Here is a 22,105-nt window from a genome sequence, read left to right on the forward strand (position 1 = left end):
CTTTACATTGGAAAGCTTCATACTGAGCAGCCGATGCGGAGATGATTACTGGGCTGAGCTCTGGTTTGCTCAATCAAGAAAAGAATGTTGTCTGCTTCAAACTATGGGTTATTGTTTTGATGTTTCTAGTGCTTTACCAAGGAAACGTGTTATGAACATCTACTTGAATGCCCTTTAAATACCATGGGCCTTTAATATATAACTTCTACTTTTCTTGAGTTTCAATGAGTGATAAATCATTACGCCTGCATACAGACTACACTATTTAAGTAGACACTGACTCAATTGTATTAATATCTTGCCTTGTACATTATATATTTTATTTGAAGATGACTTATTTACAGGCAGATATAACTCCACCTCACTAGAAAGCAGAAATGTCACCTTTTGGTGTCTACTTTTGCAAGTTGGTATCGTTAATAATTGCACTAATGGGAATAGACCTGTTATTAGTCTGCTGTTTTCTGTGCATACATAGATACAGCCATTCTTTTCACATAAGACTGAATACCTAAATTGAAAACTAAATATTTCTAAAGCTTCAGATTTTTTCCTATAGAGTAAATATTGGACTGAATATGAATCATTTGGTTTAATCGGCCACACCCAACCATACCGTAGTTTTGTATTTAACTTTAGATTGTTTGTTCCTACACCTGGAAACCTGACTCATCCTTTCACTTCAGCTATAACTGAATTATTTGTTTGGCGCTTCATTGTGTTATCTATAGCTGCAGTTATAAAGGCACACATCGGCCACGCCCATATGATTTGATAATTTATATTCATAATATAAATTTAGCTATTTGAATGTCCCTCTTGAGATGTTAAGAAATGTAGTTATTTCAATCAATCCTAGCTTAATCCCTAAATGTTGAATTCTAAAGCGGAGAAGATCTTGAGTGGATCTGTTTTGCTGTCCAAGTTGAGATGCACAAGAAAAGGAATCACGTGAGAGTGAGATCTGTACGTTCTTCCAACCTACGATGCGTGATTCAAGATCGTTTTGGTGCAACCATCTTCCACCATAGTGTTGAATCAGGGAAGCCATTTTAGTTTGTTCTGTGGTCTCATGGAAATCAGAAAATGGAAATGTTCCCACAACAGCAAAGTGCCCAAGTCCTTGAACACATGACTCACCCATCCTGTGGATCGTGGTGGAAGAGGGCTGTAACTTGAGCAAATAACTTCAACTTCATCCGCAGCAGTTACAACAGTGCTGATGGCTAATAACCCTTTGGTTGTTGAAGGAGTGGCGTGACAAAATCCTCGTAATCGGGCTATATAATATGAAGTTAATGTGAGGAAGGCATATTCAGTTCTAAGCTCTTGAGGCAAGTTTCTTACGCAATGGCAGCGATCTTCTAAACTGTTTTATGGTCCTTATTTGTTTTTAGCAACTTCAACTTTGAGTTATTAATAAGCAAAAAAATAATCTTTCAGCCCTGCCTCGCCCTGGTCTTTATTTCTCTCTTGGTCACACACCCACTACTACTTCTTCCTTCCTCTCTTTTTCTCTTCCTCTCTCCTTGCGCTCTGGACATATTTATATGTCCATACATGTGCTGGGTGGGGGGTGTTTCTTAAAAGCTGTTGCAGCAGCTAGGAGTGGTGGTACAGAGAGAGGCTGTATTGTTTCACCGCATAAGGTCCCTGTGTGGCTGTCAGCCCCCTGTAGGAGCTTCAAGCATGGCATGCATGTGCTGAGCATCTGGTGGTGAAAGACACATCTGGAAAAGAGTGAGGCGACCAGTGGGGGGCTTGGAACAGCGAGGTGAAGGGCTCACACTGGGGAGTCTGACAACGTTTTCTTTGAAGAAGCTCAGATGCTATTGCTAAAGAAGTTATTCTATGGGTTTAGCTTTTTTTCTTTTTTATTCTAGAAGTTAAAATTCAGACAGTAGAATGAGCAATTTCTTCGTTGTGGTAGCCGCAAAGTCGGTACATAGATATTTCTTCCAATTTGGAGACGTTTACAGTGTCTGGGCTAAATGGTCCAAACAAGATTGTGTAAGTATTATCAGACAGTCGTCGGGGTGTCTCGAGAAGAACAGAACAACACTCAGCCTCCACACATACAGAGTCCCACCCTCTGAGTTTTATGGGGTTTCCCGGAGACCCTAGTCTGGGTTTGGGCTCGCAACCTCACTGACACGCACACACTAAACCTGAATAAAAGTAAAAGGGGCAGGAATATGGATCCTTAGTCAGAACCAGAGGGCTTCTTCTCCCCTTAAGCAGGGAAGTCAAGTAAGGCCACTGACGAATGAAAAGCAGGGGAGCTATAAAAAAAGCATGCAAACATGTGACGGTGGTCGAAATGCATTGCTACACGCAACATGATTTAGCAAGAACAGGGACCTTCGTATCTTAACCTCGGTTTTCGGAGTGAGGGGCGTTTCTTCCCATTGGTGCACTTAAAGGGGTGTGAGGTTTCTCTGTGCACTAAAACTCTGCGTAGTAATTTAGTACTGGAATATAATAAGGGAGGTCAAAGGTGAGTCTGCTGAGGGGGAAATAGCTGAAAAAGGCAAGGAGAGACAAGATACGTTACAGCATTCATAACAATGCTTGCAAGTAACTTCCTTGCGTCTCCCTGCAACAGAGATTGCCAGTTTAAGAGTGGAGAGGAAAGTGCGTGACAAGAAGGAAGAGTGAGAGAAGTACGGAGGAGGGAAAACAGACAGCCCCTGCTCTTTTGCACGTGAAACCCCAGAGTTGCCTCTGGCTCATATTACCAGAATCTGGAGGTGGGGCACTGAGGCATGTTGTCAAACTAAAGCAAAACTGTAATGCGCAGTATGACTACCGAGTGTAGAAATATTGATAACTGCTATGGAAAATTATAATAATGCTCATTTATTTCCTTTACAGTGGATACACTACCTTCCAATGGTTATTATTGTTTTTTAAAAATACAACATTTAAAAGTTAGTCATAACAGCTTCGCATGCACTTTGTGGTTTGGGTGTGTACCGAACCTTCAATTTTCCCATTGGCCCCAAGCTATCCATTATCTTCTCATGAAAACAACTGCAATGGTACTTCGTTGAAAATAGGTACTTTGCAAGTGTAAGAGTGGAAATCAGCACAGTTTAGAGTAACATACATTGTTTTTAGAGGTTTAATAGACTTCCTTCTGGATTGTTTGGTTACAAAAGAAGCAGTTTAGGTCTGGATGAGCTTTCTGAACAAACAGGTATCCCAGCCGTCTATGTGAACATATAGATTCCGGCTTCATGTATTGACTTGTCGGTGGTTTACGGTTTACATCCCACCCAAAGAAATTGTTGAAGTGTTGGAGCATTTGCAGCTATGACTGGAATGTGCAGCCAAGGAAGCTTTCTGCTTCTGTTGCAGCACAACAGATGGGCAGCGAGCCAAAGGGGGGACAACTCTTGCGAAACTTTTCATTCCCTTGGATCAATCATTCAAAACAGTGAGACTTTCACACACTCTACAGAGAGTGTGTCTGAATTGTGTCAGATCCGTGGAGTTTCCAGGGACTGATATGTTGAAACAAGTGTTCATCAGTAAAACACCTAAAGGTATAAGCTTGCAGTCGCATATTTGTTCTGCCTGGACATTGTGAAAGCAGGCTAAGACTGAACATGTGAACGGTGTTCCCAGCATTAGTCTGTTTCGATGAGTCTAGTGCACACAAGGAAAGACCGAGGGGGAGGGATGGGTGGGGGGATCATTGTATAAAAAAAGTATAACATTATAAACAAAGTAGAGCAAAGTTCCTCACTACAGTAGAAATGTCTTTGTGGCATGTGATATTTATCCATACACACACAGAGCATTGCTATGGAAACACCCCTGGAAGTACCTGCCCCCTTGCTTATTATGTTGCTATGGCAGCCATCCCAGAATAGTCTCTTTTTTCCCCTGTCTCTGTACCTCCCTCGTGTTCGTGACTCACAACTTGCAGTGGAAACCACATTTCATCTGTCTCTCATTCCCCTTTTTTCCTTTACATTCTTCTCTGCACCAAAGGAACACAGCTTGCCTTTCTGAATCATCAGTGTGTGTGTGTGTGTGTGTGTGTGTGTGTGTGTGTGTGTGTGTGTGTGAGGGAGCACGCGCTGCGGGGAATTCCAAAATGATTACCAATGATGAGTTACTATGGCGATGGCAAATATCAGGCGGGGTGACCTGTGTGTTGCAAGATAGTGTAGGCTATCTTAAATACTGCACACTGTCATTAGCGGACTGTGATTTCTTTGTAGTTGTAATCGTTCCATGGATACACACTCTGCTCTCAGTCGTTACTTTAGGTTCACTTTGTTTTGAGAGGTTGCAATGTGTGCTGTGCTTACTCACAGGGCTCCAGGCACAGGATAGCACAACATCACATGGGCAATAATATGTTCCATATGATGCAACAAATGATGCATTTGTCGCAATTAAGTTAAGTTGACTTTTTGCACATCATCTCTGTTTTGCTTTAGATCCATGGTCCCGAACTAATTTGCCAAGAAGATGAAGAAAATCCAATTATCTGTGCTAATTAAATTAAGTTAAATTAAATTGGAAAGTCAGGAATTTTCCACTTATATTCAAAGCTTCACTGGTCTCAGTATGAGCAATAAAGAATGAAAAGAAAAGCCAGTGATTTTTGACTACGGTTAACAGTTTACATTTTGTTGAAATATGTTTTGCAGTTGTTTCTGGCAACATTAAATTAAATAACATAAAAGTAAGCAGCAGAATGGCCTCTTTTGGCATTCTATTATTCTATTTGATGGGATTATTATATTTATGCATAATGTATACGCATCCTTTTATTGTTGTTGCAGTCTACGGTGGAGCAAATGTTAAGTACTTAATATGCTGTTTAGTAATGTATTCATATAGCATTCACTAAATGCTACTGAATTACTTTATTACATTCCACCACTGATTCTAAAGAAAATATTTCTCTTTATGAGATAATAATGAATAATTGTAAAAGATAATTGTGCAGTGCAGTATTTTAGTTGTTAATTAATCAGATTTAAGAAGTTCTGTTTATTTCTTACACTATTTACTAACACTCTCCATTTTGTTGAACATACTGTAACAAAAAAAGTTGAAAAGTATTCATTATATTAAAAAAAAAACGTTCTTAACCTTATATATATAGTTCCATGACATAATATGATATTGCATAACATTACACACTTCTGATTTTAATAGCGTGTACATTTGAGGATAAGTTTAAGGTTGAGTTTGAAGATGGGTGTGGTCTGAGCGACTGGCGCCATGGTCTCTTCTTGGATTTAAATAACATCTTTATCTCAGCATTGCAAAATTATAGTTTCGAACATTCAACAGATGTGCTAACCAGTGTGTTTTTAGTAATCATTCACATATAAGAGATACAAGATACCACTTACACAGGAATTGTTTGTCTTGTTGCATCGATTGAGTTAAGGACTCTGAGCTGAGAGAGCCAGCTGGTCATCACACATAACTTACATTCATCACTCTCTTTATAGAGGAACTGGTATGTTCTTTTTTATGATTCCCTCTACTTGGTTAACTATAGGAGACATGGTCAAGTGCAATGGAAATAAACAGCAACATGACCAAAAGTAAACAGCAGTAGGAAGATATTGCTCAAAATTAATGCAGTTTGAATTTCGCAGCCTTTTTCGACTCATCTTCAGCAATAGCCCATGTATTCATTTGTATAGAGCACAAGATGAATCTGTAGTACACTGGCTTTGACATTCTTTAACTCTGACAATGCCTCTTTGATAGTGTTTATCTATTCGTCTGACTTCAGCAGTCACAGTATTGACAATGTTGCATTGTGTGAAAAATGTAATACAATTGAAATGGAAATAGAAGAACTCTTCCATTTGCACACAATATGATATTTTTCGTGAGTACCTTGACAATGACTTTTGAGTTAAAAGGCATTCTTAAGTGACCACAAATGCAGCAAACAAGATCAGTTCCAGGCCATTTGAATGGTGTTGGTGTTTATGTACATCAGTATTGTGTTTGTTATACTCAGTCTTTATATTGCTTTCTTTTCAGAATAGAGGTAATAAATCAATCCCGGACGCTATCATTTAGAAAATGTGACACTTCTTATTACAGAATTATTAAAGTAATTAGTTACATATTATACTACTCTCAGAATAAATATTGATCAAGGTCATAAAAGGGGAAAAAAGAGCAGCAAACATTAAGCTCCATTCTCAAATGTATTTTGGAGTAAAACCCTTCTATTGTATCTCATGTTCTCACAAATTATCTTTATGACTCATACAAACACGGCTGTGTGCCATGTTGGCCAATTTAGGAAACATGGGTTTTCTCTCTTTTTATCGCATCCAAACCTTTTTCAGCTATTTTCAAAACTATTGTTCAATTTGTTTGGGTTGAAAACTCTATTGAGATGTGTTCAGATAGTCCCTTGTGTCTGAGTAAACCTGCATTACGCAATAAAATGGGCAACTTCCACCCATCTGCCTCTTGTGCCAATAATGGGCGGGATCTCTGATAGAATTCAAACACTCATTATATCCAGGTGTGGTGTCATTTTTGCTTAATAATCGTATCACAAGTTGCAGTTCTGCTCAGGCCAGTGCCATGTGACTTCCCTTATCCTGCGGGAAACATTAATCATAGACACACAGTCACAAATACACAAACAAGTATACACAAGCTACACACACACTCACACACACACACACACACACCCACTCACACACACACACACATATTCAACCTTCCATCCCCAACTAATCCTTTGATTTTCTTCTCCTCGACAGTCTGAGCTGCCCTGTTTTCATTGTAGTCATAGGCCGTGAGTCATCGAGCGTCTGAGCCAAGATATTTGCGCTGGTTCACACTCGCTGACACACCTAGGATCAAGAAACACACCCATTCCCACATATCCTTGTGTTCAACTAGAGTGACCTGCCACAAAAAGGTGACAGTCTGAGGGGTTTCAGTTTTCTAAAACATGCCCTGCATGTGCATATTATTAAGTACATCTCTTTTTTAGTTGTTTAGCGCTTTGTCACTGTCGCACAAGCCACATTTTCGTTGCGTCATTCTCCAACTCTTCTACTTATCGTTATCTTTTTTATCTTGATCTTCAACTCCTGTTTTGGATTGATTACATTTATTACATAACAGGTGAATCAATAATTAATCCAGCTGTTTATCAGTGGTCACCTCATCAGTGTAACAAGGAACTTTTAAGTTAAGAAGAAAGTTCATAAACATGGTCCTTCTGAGTGGTAAAACCTTTACTGTGGGGTTGTTATTTGACCTTAAAAGACTAGAAACCTACAAGCTGTGAAGTAGCATGCAGTTCACAGGCCTGTGCACACACTAGGAGTTGCCTGTCTGGAAGCACCATTTGCTTTGAGCTGAAACTGTTCTTCAAACGACAGCCACACCTCAGTGGCACAGAGTCAAACATGTGTGGAGCTGAGCAAACAGGTGCAGTAGCAGGTCACTTTGTGTGAATATTATAATGATCTTTTCAACCGATTGAGCAGCACGGTTGAAAAGTAAAATGAAATGTAATGTAATACATGTTGTTCACCTACTCATTTGCACAATATGATTTAAGAACTTTCCGTGCCCCACAGTTATTGTTTATATAAAACATGGTTGCAGTTCAAAGAGTAAAGCCTTGCCACTCTTCATACAGAGTTCTTTAAAATCTCAGGGTTGTTTTGCACATAGATGGGATCACTTCTTCGCTTTTATCTCCTCATTCTCACAATTACAGACTAATAGACACATGCACACACACAATCCTTAGGGATTCTTTTTTTGGAAATCAGAGCGGTCTAATATTAAAGTATGTGTATGTATTCTCATTTGTGTCTGTGTGCCACTCCCTGTTCGATCTTTGCAAAGCCACGCACTAACTTCCTCTGTGTGGACTCCTTGCATGTTTGCGATTTCACCTCGCTAAGCATGGGTGGGACATGTGCAGGGAGGAAAGGGGAGTTTCAAGGACACTGAACATTGGTGAGAGAAATGAACAAGCACACACATCCCATTTACAAAACAGGATGCACAAACCTATCCTAAATTAGTGATTTCCAACCAGGGCTACTCGAGTAACTAAACTAAGTAAAACAATTGAAATTCTGTTCTGCTGCTCAATCGCCAGTAACAACACTTAATTACCACAGTGATGCACTGGCCAGCTGCATCGTTGGGTCGGTGGACTGTCAAAGAATCCAGTAGGTTTGCCTGTCGGCCTCCTCACCAACCCTGACTGTGTGCACATGAGGGCGTGCTGCTCCACAGTAGCCTGCTCGGTCGCTACCGCTGCGGCTGGATCAATTGTTTTGAGCGTCACCTCCCGAAATGACATGTTTCACAATTAGAATTGCTAACATTTTAAAAGTCTAAGAGCCGTACAATTGAATTCATTACTTTATCCCCATTCACGTTAGCATAGGGCTAAACCAGCAGTTACCCCCCAATACTGGAGACAACAGCATTGTGAGAGCGGATAACAGAAACTTCATTCAGTACGTCAAAGCTTTAAGAGGAACTGTACCATGACTATGATGTTTCACTCTAAATACATCTTTCATATTACAAAAATATCCAGGGGAGAGGGTGTGGTCTTCTTACTGAACATGACTGAGATTACTATTACAAGGTGTTCAAACTCTTAGATATGTTTTAAAATCCATAGCCTAATTCATGTTTTGTAACATAAAACATGCCGCTCTTAAAATTCAGGAAGACTTCCAGGTGGGCATTGTTAAAACAAAAAACTTAGATAATTCTGTCTTATAAATACACACTTTGCCTTTTGTATGTAAGTAAAGGACTCACTACTTTTTCATTTTTGTTAATGATAACTTTCGTTAGTTTGTGTGCAGTAGTTCAAACACTGTAATTACATGTTTATGCTTTTGTCCAGCATATCATGTGGTGTGCAACTCTGTTTAATGTATTCTTACTCTAAGAGGTGAAACAAAAAATTATGAAAAACTATTTATAACAGTTTCATTTGGTTTAAATAGATGATAGAATGACAAGAATTTAAGAAACAAAGATACAACTGTGAGCATTTATGCAAGGAAGTTAAAGTTTGCAGCTGGCTGTTGGATAGGAGGTGCGTCACATGCCTTGAATTAGTTTATACAGTCAATATGAATCTTCAAGTTTGTTAAAACACAAATTATCCAAAGCTGCCCTGCTTGAATAATATATTATATAGATTCAAACAATATCTTGTCAGCCACTGCTAGTTGCTCACTTTTGATACTTTGACACTTTTGATAAAAGCAATTTTAAAGTCGCAGACTGCAAGTAATAGTTTGGTGATAAATGTAGCTATTTATTGTCATTTCATTGAGTTATTTTATAGTAAATACCCCTTTCTCTTCATTTGTTAAAGATGAAGTTACTCTTCCTGTTGCATGTCATCAGAGCCTTCTATCAGTGGGTGGTCCCTCGGCTGCTGGGAACCACTCCCTCCCTCGCTCCGATCCCCTCCTCTGAATTCCCCTCCTTCTGCAAACCAGGAGCCCTACCCATGCAGCTCCCTACCACTTTGCTCAGCCCAGAGAAGCAGCAACACAGACACAAAAAAGTTCAAATCAACTCAGAGCAGAGGAGGGCGGGAGAGAGGGGGGAAGAAAACGCCCTGGAAACTTGGTTGATCGAGAAATAGGAAAAGACTGACAGACTACAACGTTGTGACTGGAAGAAGTGCTTTTCTTGGGTCGGGAAGAAGGGAACAGGACACGTTTTCAAGGATGCTCAAGCTGGCGTGAGGCTTCTTGGGCGCAAAGACTGCGCACAGGTAAAGATGCACTTTTTTATTTCTTTAGATTTAAGTGAATGTTTTTTTTTAAAACTGTGTTTGTGAACTTTGTTGACAGCTGTGCTTTGCTTCAATGCTGCTGACTGGTATTTTTGCTGAAAAATAGCAAATCCCGTTTATTAACCTGGCTTTAGTTTAAACAACTAGTGTTGCAAAATCCAGCATTCTTGTAATATTCCAGGCAACTGTGTGTGACAGGTACAATTATAGTGACTTTGTCTTACTTTATTTGATGTGATTAGCTGTGGTTCTGTGGTAGTTTTTGCTAGTCATGTTTTGTATAAAGAGAACATGTGTATTATTTATTGTGTTTTTTTCTATTGCAAAAGTGGCAGTGATTTTGTTTGAATTTAATCATAAGTTAAAATACTATATACAATAGGGAAAGAAGTGAGAAGTGGGTGTGTATCCACGGCCACCACATGAATGCAGAGGGCCTGTCTGGAGTTGCGCACTTTACTTTTCTTTTAACTGTGCACAATAGTTTTTAACCGAGTATATGAGTGCTGAACCCGCTTTTTTAGAAAGAATACACGGTATCTCCATATGATTTAAGTCAAGAAATAAGAGGTACCTCTTAATAAGAGGTAATCACAAGTCTTTGGGATAGCTCACATTTTTACTGCACGAGAATATCCCACACAGTAAATACAAGTTGAGTGGAAGGAGCTTAAAGATAAAAGAGTCGAGTACTTTGAGTTTATGCTATTGATCAGGCGTTTCTCTTATCTGTCCAACGCCCTGGCTAGGATTATGAAAAAAGTAAAGGTAATTCTGTATCAATGCCTGCAGCAACAAGCTTGGGTGTGGATTCCTCCCTCTTCCCTCCCTCCACCCCGTCTTTCCCCCCTCCCTTCCTTCTTGCTTCGCTGTCTCCTCACAGAGGCACACCCTTTATAGCAAAAAAAGAACCGGAAAAAAAAAAAACATGCACGCTGTCGCAATGGCTCCCTCTAAATCATACAAAGGTTCCACAATTAAGGACGACTGGTAATAACTTTCTCTGCCTATCCATTGTGTTGTCGGATGTTGTATTATCAGCCATAGGGAACACTGACACATTGTAATATGTGCCTTTTTAACACTTTTGTTTTTTGTGCCATGTGGCAAACATGTCTGAAGGTTCTTTATATGACATCAATCCGTTTTTTCACCAAGGCCCATTCAGCTGGCGTTATGTAGGAGAAAGTTGGCAACTATCACTGCTGTTTTGTACTGACGGTTCTTTATGACTTACTTTTTTAATATCTTGGATTAAAGAGAGATTTATCAGTCTTTCTTTTACCTTGGGTCTCTTAACCTGGGCACCCGGCCAGGGTGTGTGCTTGGGAGTAAAGAAGGGGCGCGGGGAGGAGAAGGAGGGAGGCAGAAAGGGAAAGCAGAGTCAGGGAGTGAGTGAGTAAGTAAGGGGGGATGGGCGGGGTGAGTGCGAGGAGGGGAGTAATGGAATGTAGTGGTTTGGAAAGACAAGCTAATTGAAACCAGGTTTGAGGCATAGAGGGGGGAGCTTAGGCTTGGCACTTTTAGAGAAATAGAGAAACGCACTTTATCAAAAAAAGTTGCGGAATATTAATTTTTCTGCCTAACTTGTGTACATAGCATAAGCGGCACCTTCCAGGTCTGGTTCAAACCAGAATCGCCACATATAGTCTTGTCCGATTGATATGATGGATTTGTTCAAGTTGAGGAAAGAATTGTTGTGAAAAAGCGACCAAATGTAATCGTTTGTGAATTGAAAGTCCAAGTTCTCGGCTGGAGTTGCTCCACTGTTCATTCCTGCCACACCCAAAAATAATGTCAGTGTTAGGGAGAGCTGCTTTCTGCTCCGCTCCACACACTCTTGTCTACAATGGGCACTTGACTCATGTAGAGGTCCTCACAGTTGTACATGTCTGGCATTTTCTCAAATTGGTCCAGGTGATTGATTGTAACACAGACTGCTTGAGGAGCCAAATATTGACACATGGCTAAAGGTGTTTAGTTGTAGTATGTTATTTAAAATGTAATATGTTTAGTGTACCTAGCATCTAAAAAAGATGCATGCTTTCCTTGGGGATAATAAACCTGTTGGTACAAGTTCAGGTTTTTGCCGAAAATGTACGTATGAATCTATACGAATATTTGAACGGTTTCATAACTGGTTCCTGACTGCCTGTAGCTAAAACGCTCGTCAGTTAATACCCAAATTTTGGCCTTGGGTGGATACTGTTTTTGTCAACAGTGCAGAGACTATTTTACATTGACACTTGACATAATGTATGACATTGTGAATTGCAATAACCCAACTTCAAATGCTTAATTGCTGAGTCATTGTGCACAGTGCCAGTCATGTTGATTTGATGCAGTTGCCACCCATGTGAGAACAGCCTCTTTACTAGCCGCAAGGACCTGCCTCCTGACTGTTTTGAGTCTTATAATCATGTAAAGATATTTCTCACAGAAGCACAGAAGCAATTCTTGACAGGCAGAACAGGCAAGAGTGTTGTAACTCAGCCGTGCCAGTGTGAAACGGAAAGGAACTGGTCTCGAGCACACTTCCTCTAGCATCTCCTCACGGGCTTGTTGAGCGGGCGGTTGGAAGGAGGGACAGCAAGGAGAGGCCAAAAAGAGAGATGGATGTACGAGTGAAAAGAAGGAAGTGGAAAGAAGGAAGGAAGGAAGGGTGGTTGTAATTAAGCTACAGCTGATTTTCTTAGTACTTGGCATTCATTCAGAAGCAAAGCTCGGCTTTTTGGAGATTCTGCAGTTCCAGTGGACTCCCTGAAGTCCCACCCAAGAGATTGTTTAAATGAAACAATAGCAAATTTGTAGAGCTGTACTTGTTCCATTGAGGGAAGTTTGTTTTTCATACAGCTGAATATCAACAGCAAACTGCAGTGTGCAATTCAGTTGTGAGTGTTCCTAGGCAATCCACCCATCAGCCACTCCCTTCTCGTCCTTCCAGTACCGGTTTGGAATGCTTCAGCATGTCCTCAGTGTGCTCTGTGGAGCACCTATCATCAGCATAGCTTGCCTTGTTGTGGAGGAATAGTGATTTGAAAAGTATGATGGAACAGTCATCATAATCCACACATAAATCCTCTGCAAGTCACACCCATGCACATGAATGCAATTCACACTCATTGTGGCTTTAAGCTTGGTGAGGTTTATGCAATCATGGGATTTAAAAAGGGTGTCAATCATTTTTCTGATAACTTGTGCCACTCCTGTGTCAGACATCCGCTATACTGTTGCTATACTGTTGCTCTACTGTTGCTATACTGTTGCTATACAGTTCTACATGCTCTCCACTAATTTTATGACATACACCCCGGCCCCCAGAAAAGCTGTTATCTGGCCCTCGCAAGGAATGACACGCAACATCTGTTACAAAAACTCTGTTTGGAACGGGGCAGACAAAATGTCAGGGCAGCACGGCTCGTAATGTAAATTCAGCAATACATTTAGTTTTCTTTATCTGCCACAAGATACTCAAGAATGGCACGTCATCACAATCCAACACACTCTTGCGCTAAACAACTCTGCACTACTGCTGTGTGGTCAAAATGCATACACATACTAACGCTGTGCTTATGCTTCAAGCGCTACAGCTAAGGAAGTCTCATGCCTATATATACATTCTGCCACTATGGCTGCCATCTAGCCCTCCTCTTAACCTTCTTGTCTCCTACTCCATGAATGGACTTGTTTAAACATGAGCTGACAAACTAAAAAGAGTTGAAGTTGGGCAGTTATGGCCTATAAGGTTGCTATGTCTGTAAACTTCACTTGATATCTTATTTTTGTAGCAGAACCGTGTGAACTTCATTGTGCTCTTTTTCTCTGTCCGTGTAACTGGTCATTCTTCAGCTGTGCTTGTCATCGTCCTATTTCTTATTATGTTAATTTCTCGATGTTGGCTCTGAAACTGCCCACAGGCACCAGCCGAGGATCACCACAGTGGTTTGTTAAATTTTTGCAACGTGTTGCTGTTGCTTCTTTGTATCGCCCCATATTACATATAATGTCTCAGAGGTGGGATGTACAGGCCCACAACGGCAACTCTTTGGGATGCAGCCTGGAAGAAACCCCGGGAGAGGAAATTCAAAGTGAGATCCTCCCTCCTGGGATGTCTAGGAGTGTGAAAGAGAACGATGACTAATGACAGGAACCATGATTTATCTGGTACTTAGTGCCTCATATAGTATAATACAGTTATTTTACTATCCTTTTGTGAAATCGAAGCTTAGAATAAAATTTACATGAAAGTGAAGACAAAGTTGACTCTGGCAAACCCTTGATTCACTTTGTGATCCCGTAAAAGAGGATTTTAAGAGTCTTCTTCAGTTTTTCCATTTTGTACGCAAATCCTGCCAGAATCACAATAGTTTAATCAGCAGCAGGCCAAGTTGGCGTCAGTGGGCAGGCTTTGGTTTATGTAGGACTTGTGGTTTCGTTGAGGGCTATGTGGACTATGGAGTGCAGAAAAGCATTCCTTTTACATGCGTCACACATGCATGTCCTATCTGCGTTTTGGAAGGAGGAGTTAACCCTAAACTGGGGCCTGCTGTGTCTCTTTGGGTTTGTGTGTGTCACACTTGCTGTGTCAAACTACAATGGAGAGAGACTAACAGGGAGTTTATTCTGTTTTGACAACACAACTGATTTGGTCTCTGATTGTCTCTCTCGTTCCCTCTCTGCACTGAGGCCTTTTTATTTTATTCATAATCAAATCACTCACCAGCACCACTGTGCCTGATTCACTTACAATTGAGCTGTAATCATTGTCACACTGCCACTGTTTTCTGTTTTCTGTCCGCCAAATTGATTAGATTTGGCAATCAACATGATAGATTGACTACAGCCACTTTGATAAGTTTCCAGTGTACTGTGACCTTCTACAAACAAAAGTCAAACTGTGCAGGTATGTGTCCTCATGACATAGAAGAAGACACAAGGAATGGGAAAGAGTGTGAACATAGTGAGGTGTAGTGTTTGCATTGACTTGGTGCCAAAGGCGGAGCTAACTAAAATGATGATGATGATGACGATGCTGACATGGAATATGAAACTGGGATCCAGGGTTGCTTCTCAGTCTTAATTTTTGAGCGTTTATTTCAGGGTGCCTCTAAACTTGCATATCTGACTGAATGCGGTGTTCTTGTTTATTTGAGCAGAACCTGGAGGTTGGGGGTGACGGCAGGGGGTGGGCACAGGGTGCAGGGTGGGCGGGAAATAGAATGAGACTGGAGTCGGAGAGAAAGAGGACATTTCTTTGGAGTTAGTCACTGTGGGGAGAGGCTAGGCTCCCTTCCAGCTGGCTCGGCGGCTCTATCAAGGAATGTGTGTGACTGGAGGCCTGGGTGGGGCTGTGCACTGAGCTGCTCCCTCTGTAAGCAGAGCGCAGGGGCAAAGCGACGTGATTCACCTCGTGGTATTTCTACTCTTCAACATGGCATGTGTTTTTATTGGCATTCACCACTGTAGGTGACCACACTTCACCTTACTGTGCATGCATGCATGCATGTGTGTTTATGTGGGGCCTCACCAAGGTATTGAGAACAGAAGGTGTTTCTTATCTTTTGACTCATGTATCTGGAAGTCATCACAAAAATCACATCCATCAACAAATCTCTCAAAAACGAGTCATAAGCACCTCTTTCACAGTCAGAGATCTCAAATACCCTTTATTTAATTTAGTTTTGGGCATCTAGTTCATTATATCTCACATTACCTTCAGTAATTTAACAGATTCTTGACAAAAATCGGACTTTGTTATTTAGTCAGCCCTTTATCTGAACAACTTCGCATGGCAGTCTGATTACTACGTCTCTGTAACAGGAATATGGGCTAGAGAGTGTACACAGCTGCTGTGGCGCAAATGTCCCTACGCAAACATAATGACAGCCACAAACTGGCTGGCATTTATCTCAGCTATGTCCCATCTATTTCAGTATAAGGCCCGTTCAAAAAGGTAATCAACAACCCATTCTTAGGCAAAGCTTTGAAGCGTTTTACAAGCTTTGCACTAATGTTGCTTGGTTTAAAGAGCATGTTTGCTTTCTATCTCTCCATAGAATCGGTGTTGCATATGAGACTGTTTAGAAAGGGGTTCAGAGTCTTACAAACACAGTCATTTGGCATACATTTCCTAGCGTAATGAGCAATTTTATTTGAACATGGGGGTCTGGGGAGGCGGAGCTTAATGATGGGGTTAGAGAGCCTGTCTCGGAAGAATTTTTCTGAGGGACATGTTCCCACTGGTACATGCCTGTCTCTACACACATGAAGTCTGGTTCTGTTTGTACTGAGACTGACAAAGAGAAGGCTTTGTTTCCCAATATGCCGACGGGTTGTCGCAATAATCCTTATGAGTCTGGAAAGATTTCGGGCTAGTTACAGCGGGTAAAAGTAAGATTGCAGAATGACACTTAAAAATCATGAATATAGTTGCAACATTTTAATTGACATATTGGCTTTTGTAGCTGCCCATTTCTGTAGTTGTATACTCCTTATTATTATAAAAAGTGGATTTGCTACTTTTTAACTCTCAAACACTCCAAATATTCCATCAAACTGAACTGAATCCTGGATATATTTTGTGTTTATCTTCTCATCTGTAGAAATGAGGGCTGGATATATTTTCTAAAAGGGAATCTTTTGCATAATTACCTGCCAGGGTCAGTACTCTCTGAAGGCTCGGATTGGTTATGGGAAGGACCATTGAGCGTACACTAAAAAGCCACGAGTGAATCCTGGATGTATTTGGCTTTATGTGTCATGTTGGGATACACTTCTTAAAGCAACACTGTGATATGAATATCTGTCAAACATGCATCTGAAATGTTGAGTGTTGTTATGCATGATACATTTAAGGTAGGCTTCTTTTGTATCACCCATGATAACGGTAAAACATATTGACTTATTGTTCATGTTGTGTAAATCTCAATGTTGTTTTTGTTCCTCTGCCAACAGAAGCCAAGAAACCACAGCATCAGACTGAAGGCCTTGGCCTTGCTTGAGCAATCCAAGGTAAGACATAATAACATAATGCAAGAGTTCCACACAACACATCTATTATTGGTTAAGTAACTGAAGGAAAACATCTTTCTTATCCCCCATTACTCCAATCAAGGCCATCTAGTCAGTGTCACCTTAGAACAGTGTTCTATTATTCGGCCAAACGCTGAACCTCTGATGGAATGCTTGTTGCAAAGCCTCCTTTGAACCTGGAAGGTCATTCCACCACCATTCAGCTGTGAAAGACCTGCCTTGTGGAAACCTGACACTTGGCTGCTTCTGCTCCTGGTGCCTCCTCTTTGCGGCCCTCCTTCCTCCCCCAGACACCACCTGTTCTGCTCGAAACCCTTTACCCTTCTTAAGAAACAAATCAAAGGCCTGCCAAGCCCATACTGTTTTAACTTTTTGAAGTTGACAGCTGTGGACAATTTATTCCTGAAGAGTGGAAGAATAGCATCAAAAGCTATACCAAACCCAACACGTATGCATTCCAATGGCAGGCTATATAAGAGAGGCATATCCAGAAAAGCTCTGTGGTTGTACTCTAGTTAACAGAAGATTTTGTACGTCTGGTTGTCTTCACATCCCTCCTTGCTCAACACACATACCAGGCCATAATAAAACATGATAGATAAACAAGTTCATCTGTTTTTTTCCCCCTCGTGCCTCCATGGTTTCCTTCAATGCTTCTTGCTAACATCAAATTATGTTTGATCTACAAATATGCATTTGATGACATCACTAATCAAATCCTAGGACATGTGACATCAGGAACATCCATATCAGGCATGTCAGCGAATGAAAAAAGAAAGAATAGAGGACCGGCTGATTCTCTTGTTGCCTGATTGCTTTGAGGCACAGCCAAAACATGTCTTGTGATCTCAAGAACAGAGTTTTACTTATTTAGCATCTGTTTACAGCACACTTATTAATCTAATCATATGAGCTTTGTCAAGTTAATTGTTTCTCTGTGCTCTATTTTCCAAAGAGGTTATGCTATGCAAGGGCATATTTTAAGCTTGTCTTTATAGAGGGATTATTATACTTGAGACTCATAGAGAATGAAGACAGAGTGAAGCCTTCAGGGATAGCCCCACATTTTCAAACCTACTCGGGTTTCCTCCAACCTCTTACTGTTACATGTATGTTTACATTTCAAAGAGCAGGTTTCACAACCATTACTCTTCCTTTCTCGCTTACTATCTCGCTAACTTTCTTTTTTTTTGTACCATTTCCTCTTCTCACCATCTCCCTCTCTCACAGTTCCTCCCTTCCCTATATTGCAGCGAGCCTCAGCTCCTCCTCTGCTTGCTGCCTGAAATATGTCCAAAGCTAGAGTAACAAGGACAGCTCAAATAGTTCACTCTCGATGATGTTGTACAATGTGGGAAAAAGAAAAATAACTTTAAATATGGAAGGTCATTATGTATTCAAATAGAGAAAGTAAGAGGGTTGTGTCCTGAGCTTAAACCTGTGAGTGTAAGATTAAGTTAAATAAGTAAAATAGTTTTCTCTCCCCTTGATTTTATTTTTCCAAGAAACCAACAATAATATGTACCTCGTCTGAGAGTGAAAATACTTCAATCCCATTGTCCCCAACTGAACTGAAGCTATACAGTTTGATGTAATGTCAACAAGTCCTGAGAAGCATATGAAGGAAAAGAAAGTGAGAGAAACCGAGATCAGTGTGAAAAGTTTGTCAGCTATTCTCGTCTGTTTTCATTGACTGAATGAAGAGAGGAGGCGAGTATGTAAAATGAGCTGCATTGTGACCATGGGGAAAACACAAATTCTTTTGGTTCAGTTCAAATGCTGTCGGCCTGGTTAAGATACTATAACTGGCAGTGTCAGTCGACCTAAACGGAATTTGATCTTCATGTGTTAATTGGGGTAAGCTGGGTTTGTGGAACTGCAAACTGCCTCATTCCATACACATTTCAGCTGTGTTTGATGCATATAATGTTATGCATACTGTAATGCTTGGGGTCTTGATATGTTTTTTGTTACTATCATAAATCAAGTTACACTGACAGAGACAATGAGACAGAGGGACGGGGGATAAGATCAGGTTGTAAATGCCTGCGAGTGGTTGCCGTCATATTTGGCATAAACACCATTCCTAACTTATCGTATATCACTCTCCGTGGCCCTGGCTCTTGTTATTCAGTCCTGAAGTGTGCAAAAGGCTATTTTAGAGGAGTGTACTTAGTATTACACCAAAGCATTGCATGCATTTTCCAGTATTCCCAATCACGCAGGACCAGTCTATTTATTGACCTGCGTGTACATTGGTGTATTGCTTGTTGCGTGCCCTTGGACAGGGTACAGCCAACTAGGGAGACCAGTTGCAAACAACTTGGCATTCCAAACTGTTTGTTTATTAGTGCTTTCTGACACACCATAACTTTCAAAGAATTCTTATGTGTTAATAGTTGGGATACAATTACGTCAGGAGACAAACTGGTCTCGGTCCCGGTGAACTAGACAAAACATCAGTGGCGTTATCTTTTACCTTCTCATTTGTTTAAAATGCTATATACTGGCAGTGTGACAAGAGAGCCAGATGGCCATTGGACCGAGTAATACTTAATATCGTCCCTTTTGAAACAGTTGTTCTTTATCTTTGCCTCAGGTTCCTCTTGTTCCCAGCAGCTTGTTATCTTACAGAGCAGTGTGGCAGCTTCAGTGAATGGGAATGGAGGCTTACTGGTGTAATCATGTTATTTACTGTGGTGCAAAATTGTATGGAAAATGTATAAGTGTGTTTTTTTCTTAGTTATTTCTAAGATTGACATTTGAAAGACACATTTTCTCAGTTTAACTAAAAAAGAGAAAGTTGATATTATCCTAAAATGTAAATCCAGCTGTTGTGGCAGTTTCTTATGAGTTTACATGTCTTACCTTGTTTTATTCACATGTATATGTGAATTAAATGATCACCCACAGTTTACTATGTATTATATCAGCAATCCAACCTTAAATAATGTTCTTGGAGGAGGATCTGCTTATCTCAGGTTAAAGATAGAGCCAAGACCCACCAAGTGAAATAGATCACACAAACAAAGGATGACACGTGTATACAAAGTAAAAAATGCATAATTGATACCCTACATGCATTGTGTGTGCTGGCCACCCAGAAGTTGTATTTCGCAATGCCCTGAATAAGTAGGTGCAGAGTGATAAAACTAGTAAAGAGCTTCTAGAGTCCGTTTCCAAGTTGGTATCACGTTGCCAAGTCCTCCCCATAAAAACACATGCAACCAGTCAGCACTGACTCAAACTATGTCTTGTGCTAATCCTGTGGATAGGGTTTTGCCAATTATTTCGGCTAATTACAGGCAAATAGACAATTTGCTGAAACTTACTTAAAGGCTGCACAGTTTATGTGGTAAGCTGCACCAGGCAGCAGCAGAATTATTCTCTCATTAAAATGACAGTGGTAATACAGCTTTGTCATGATTGTAATATCATTAAGCAAGAAACGTCCTTTCAGTACTGTCAATTATTGACTGGCTGCTGTTAGTATAATCAGGTCATTTGATGAAAACAAAGCCCACGGAACAACCTTGCCTTTTTCATAGAGACTATTTACAAAAAAAATATGTGATCAGTGGGAAAAATATATCACTTTGCACATAAGTTTTAACCAAATTAATGCAATGTAAAAACACCTCAAACCGTAGCGACACTATGCTCCATACAGCTTTGTGTAATTAAAAGTGTGGGTTGTGGAGAGTTTGGTAGTATGAACAATGCTATGTCGATCCATGTTTGAGGAGGCCGGGATGAGACTGATGAAAAAAAAAAAAAAACGTATTATCTTTGTGATGGTTGCAAATTAGTTTTATACAGCACACATAAAGATAGAGAGCTAAAAAAGCTAAACATGCCTGTAAGTTGGCTTGATATGACCTGATAGATATATGGTGAATTGTTACCTTGTTGAAAGGGTTCTGTATTAAAACCAGCAATATCTAGTAAAGTTGACTGACCACACCCAATCATTAATATTCTGTGCTTTTGTATCGCTGAGTTAAAGGTGATTTCGTGATGCAGTGGTAGTCATGAATGCAAGTACCATATGATCAACCTAGATTAAAACTGATATGCATCTGTCATTACTGAACGGAATAAGAAGTTTGCTGTGCATTGTGTGTGTGAGAGCATTTGGAAATGTGTAACATATTTAGCATTAAACTACTGTTTGTGGATATGCGTGTGTGTTAAAGAGAAGACATGCACCAACATACTGGTGTATGTGTTACTGTGCATCGTTGTACCTCTGTGTGTGTTTTCATAACACAAGGCAGCTTTAACCATCATTGTTCTCTCTATTGACATTAGAGCAAGGGTGTAGGCGCAGGATTGGGCTGCTTTCCTCAGGGCAGGGTGTGGTCTGACTCCAACCAAATTTGCAAAACACAGAATGCACAGGAGAGAGGGAGGGGGCAGAGCCTATGTTTTCTGAAGGGTTTTTAACACCATCTAGTGTTCACCATTTGGTCCTACATGCCAAACCTAGATGTTACATTTAGGATTAGGCTTTGTCTTAATGTCTTAGTTTGTCTTAATGTCTTATTCTTTTTTTTGTGTGCAGGAAAATCAAGATAGAGTTTCCAACACACCAGGGCTTAAATCGAGTAAAGAAATACAAGGTATTTTACAAAAGTCATAATAACTCTTTTGTACTGTCTATATATCAAGTATACCTTGGTGAAACTACACTGTACACAATGCATATACTGTAAGTTCCGGACAAATGTTGTTTCTCTCAAACACATTATTTGTATGGTTATGTTTGCAGATGGCTGAAGAAGAGGACACCAGAGAGGTGCTCTTTGATGATTGGGAGGGCCCAGACAAAACTGGCTTGACCATTGAACAGAGTGGAGGAGAGATCTTTGTCAAGGAGGTGAAAGGAGAGTCACCTGCAGCACGGTCTGGACAAGTATACGAAGGTAGGAAATAAACAATATTTTTTTCTCAAATCATCAAGTACGAAGTAATGTATGTCTCACGACTTGTATTCTCATAATTTTTTGCCCTGTCTCTACAAAATTCATAGGTGACCAGATTGTGGGTGCTACTGTATACTTTGATAACATGAGCTCAGAAGAAACAGCTGACTTACTGAAGACATTGAACCGCCACAAGGTTGGACTGAAACTACAAAACAAAGACAAATCCCCTTACTGCTCGCCCTTGAGCACACCGTGTCGTTCGCCAATCGGCACCCTCACATGGGAAGGGAAGACCAGGTTAGGAAGTTCCAGTCCAGACATCATCCTCGTAAGT

General features: G+C 40.4%; 1 protein-coding gene across 1 annotated transcript in view; it reads left to right on the plus strand.

The window, feature by feature from the left end:
- The first annotated feature begins 9,484 nt into the window (after positions 1–9,484).
- The window catches only part of ahnak (AHNAK nucleoprotein), a 34,476-nt gene continuing 21,855 nt past the window's right edge, over positions 9,485–22,105 (plus strand). The window contains exons 1-5 of the mRNA XM_034543025.1: positions 9,485–9,790; positions 16,766–16,822; positions 21,408–21,465; positions 21,615–21,768; positions 21,876–22,099. Of these exons, the coding sequence (XP_034398916.1) occupies positions 21,615–21,768; positions 21,876–22,099 (378 nt within the window). The 5' untranslated portion in view covers positions 9,485–9,790; positions 16,766–16,822; positions 21,408–21,465. The remainder of the gene's footprint in view (positions 9,791–16,765; positions 16,823–21,407; positions 21,466–21,614; positions 21,769–21,875; positions 22,100–22,105) is intronic.

Source organism: Cyclopterus lumpus, chromosome 10 (assembly GCF_009769545.1).
Source record: "Cyclopterus lumpus isolate fCycLum1 chromosome 10, fCycLum1.pri, whole genome shotgun sequence".
Lineage (NCBI taxonomy): Eukaryota > Metazoa > Chordata > Actinopteri > Perciformes > Cyclopteridae > Cyclopterus > Cyclopterus lumpus.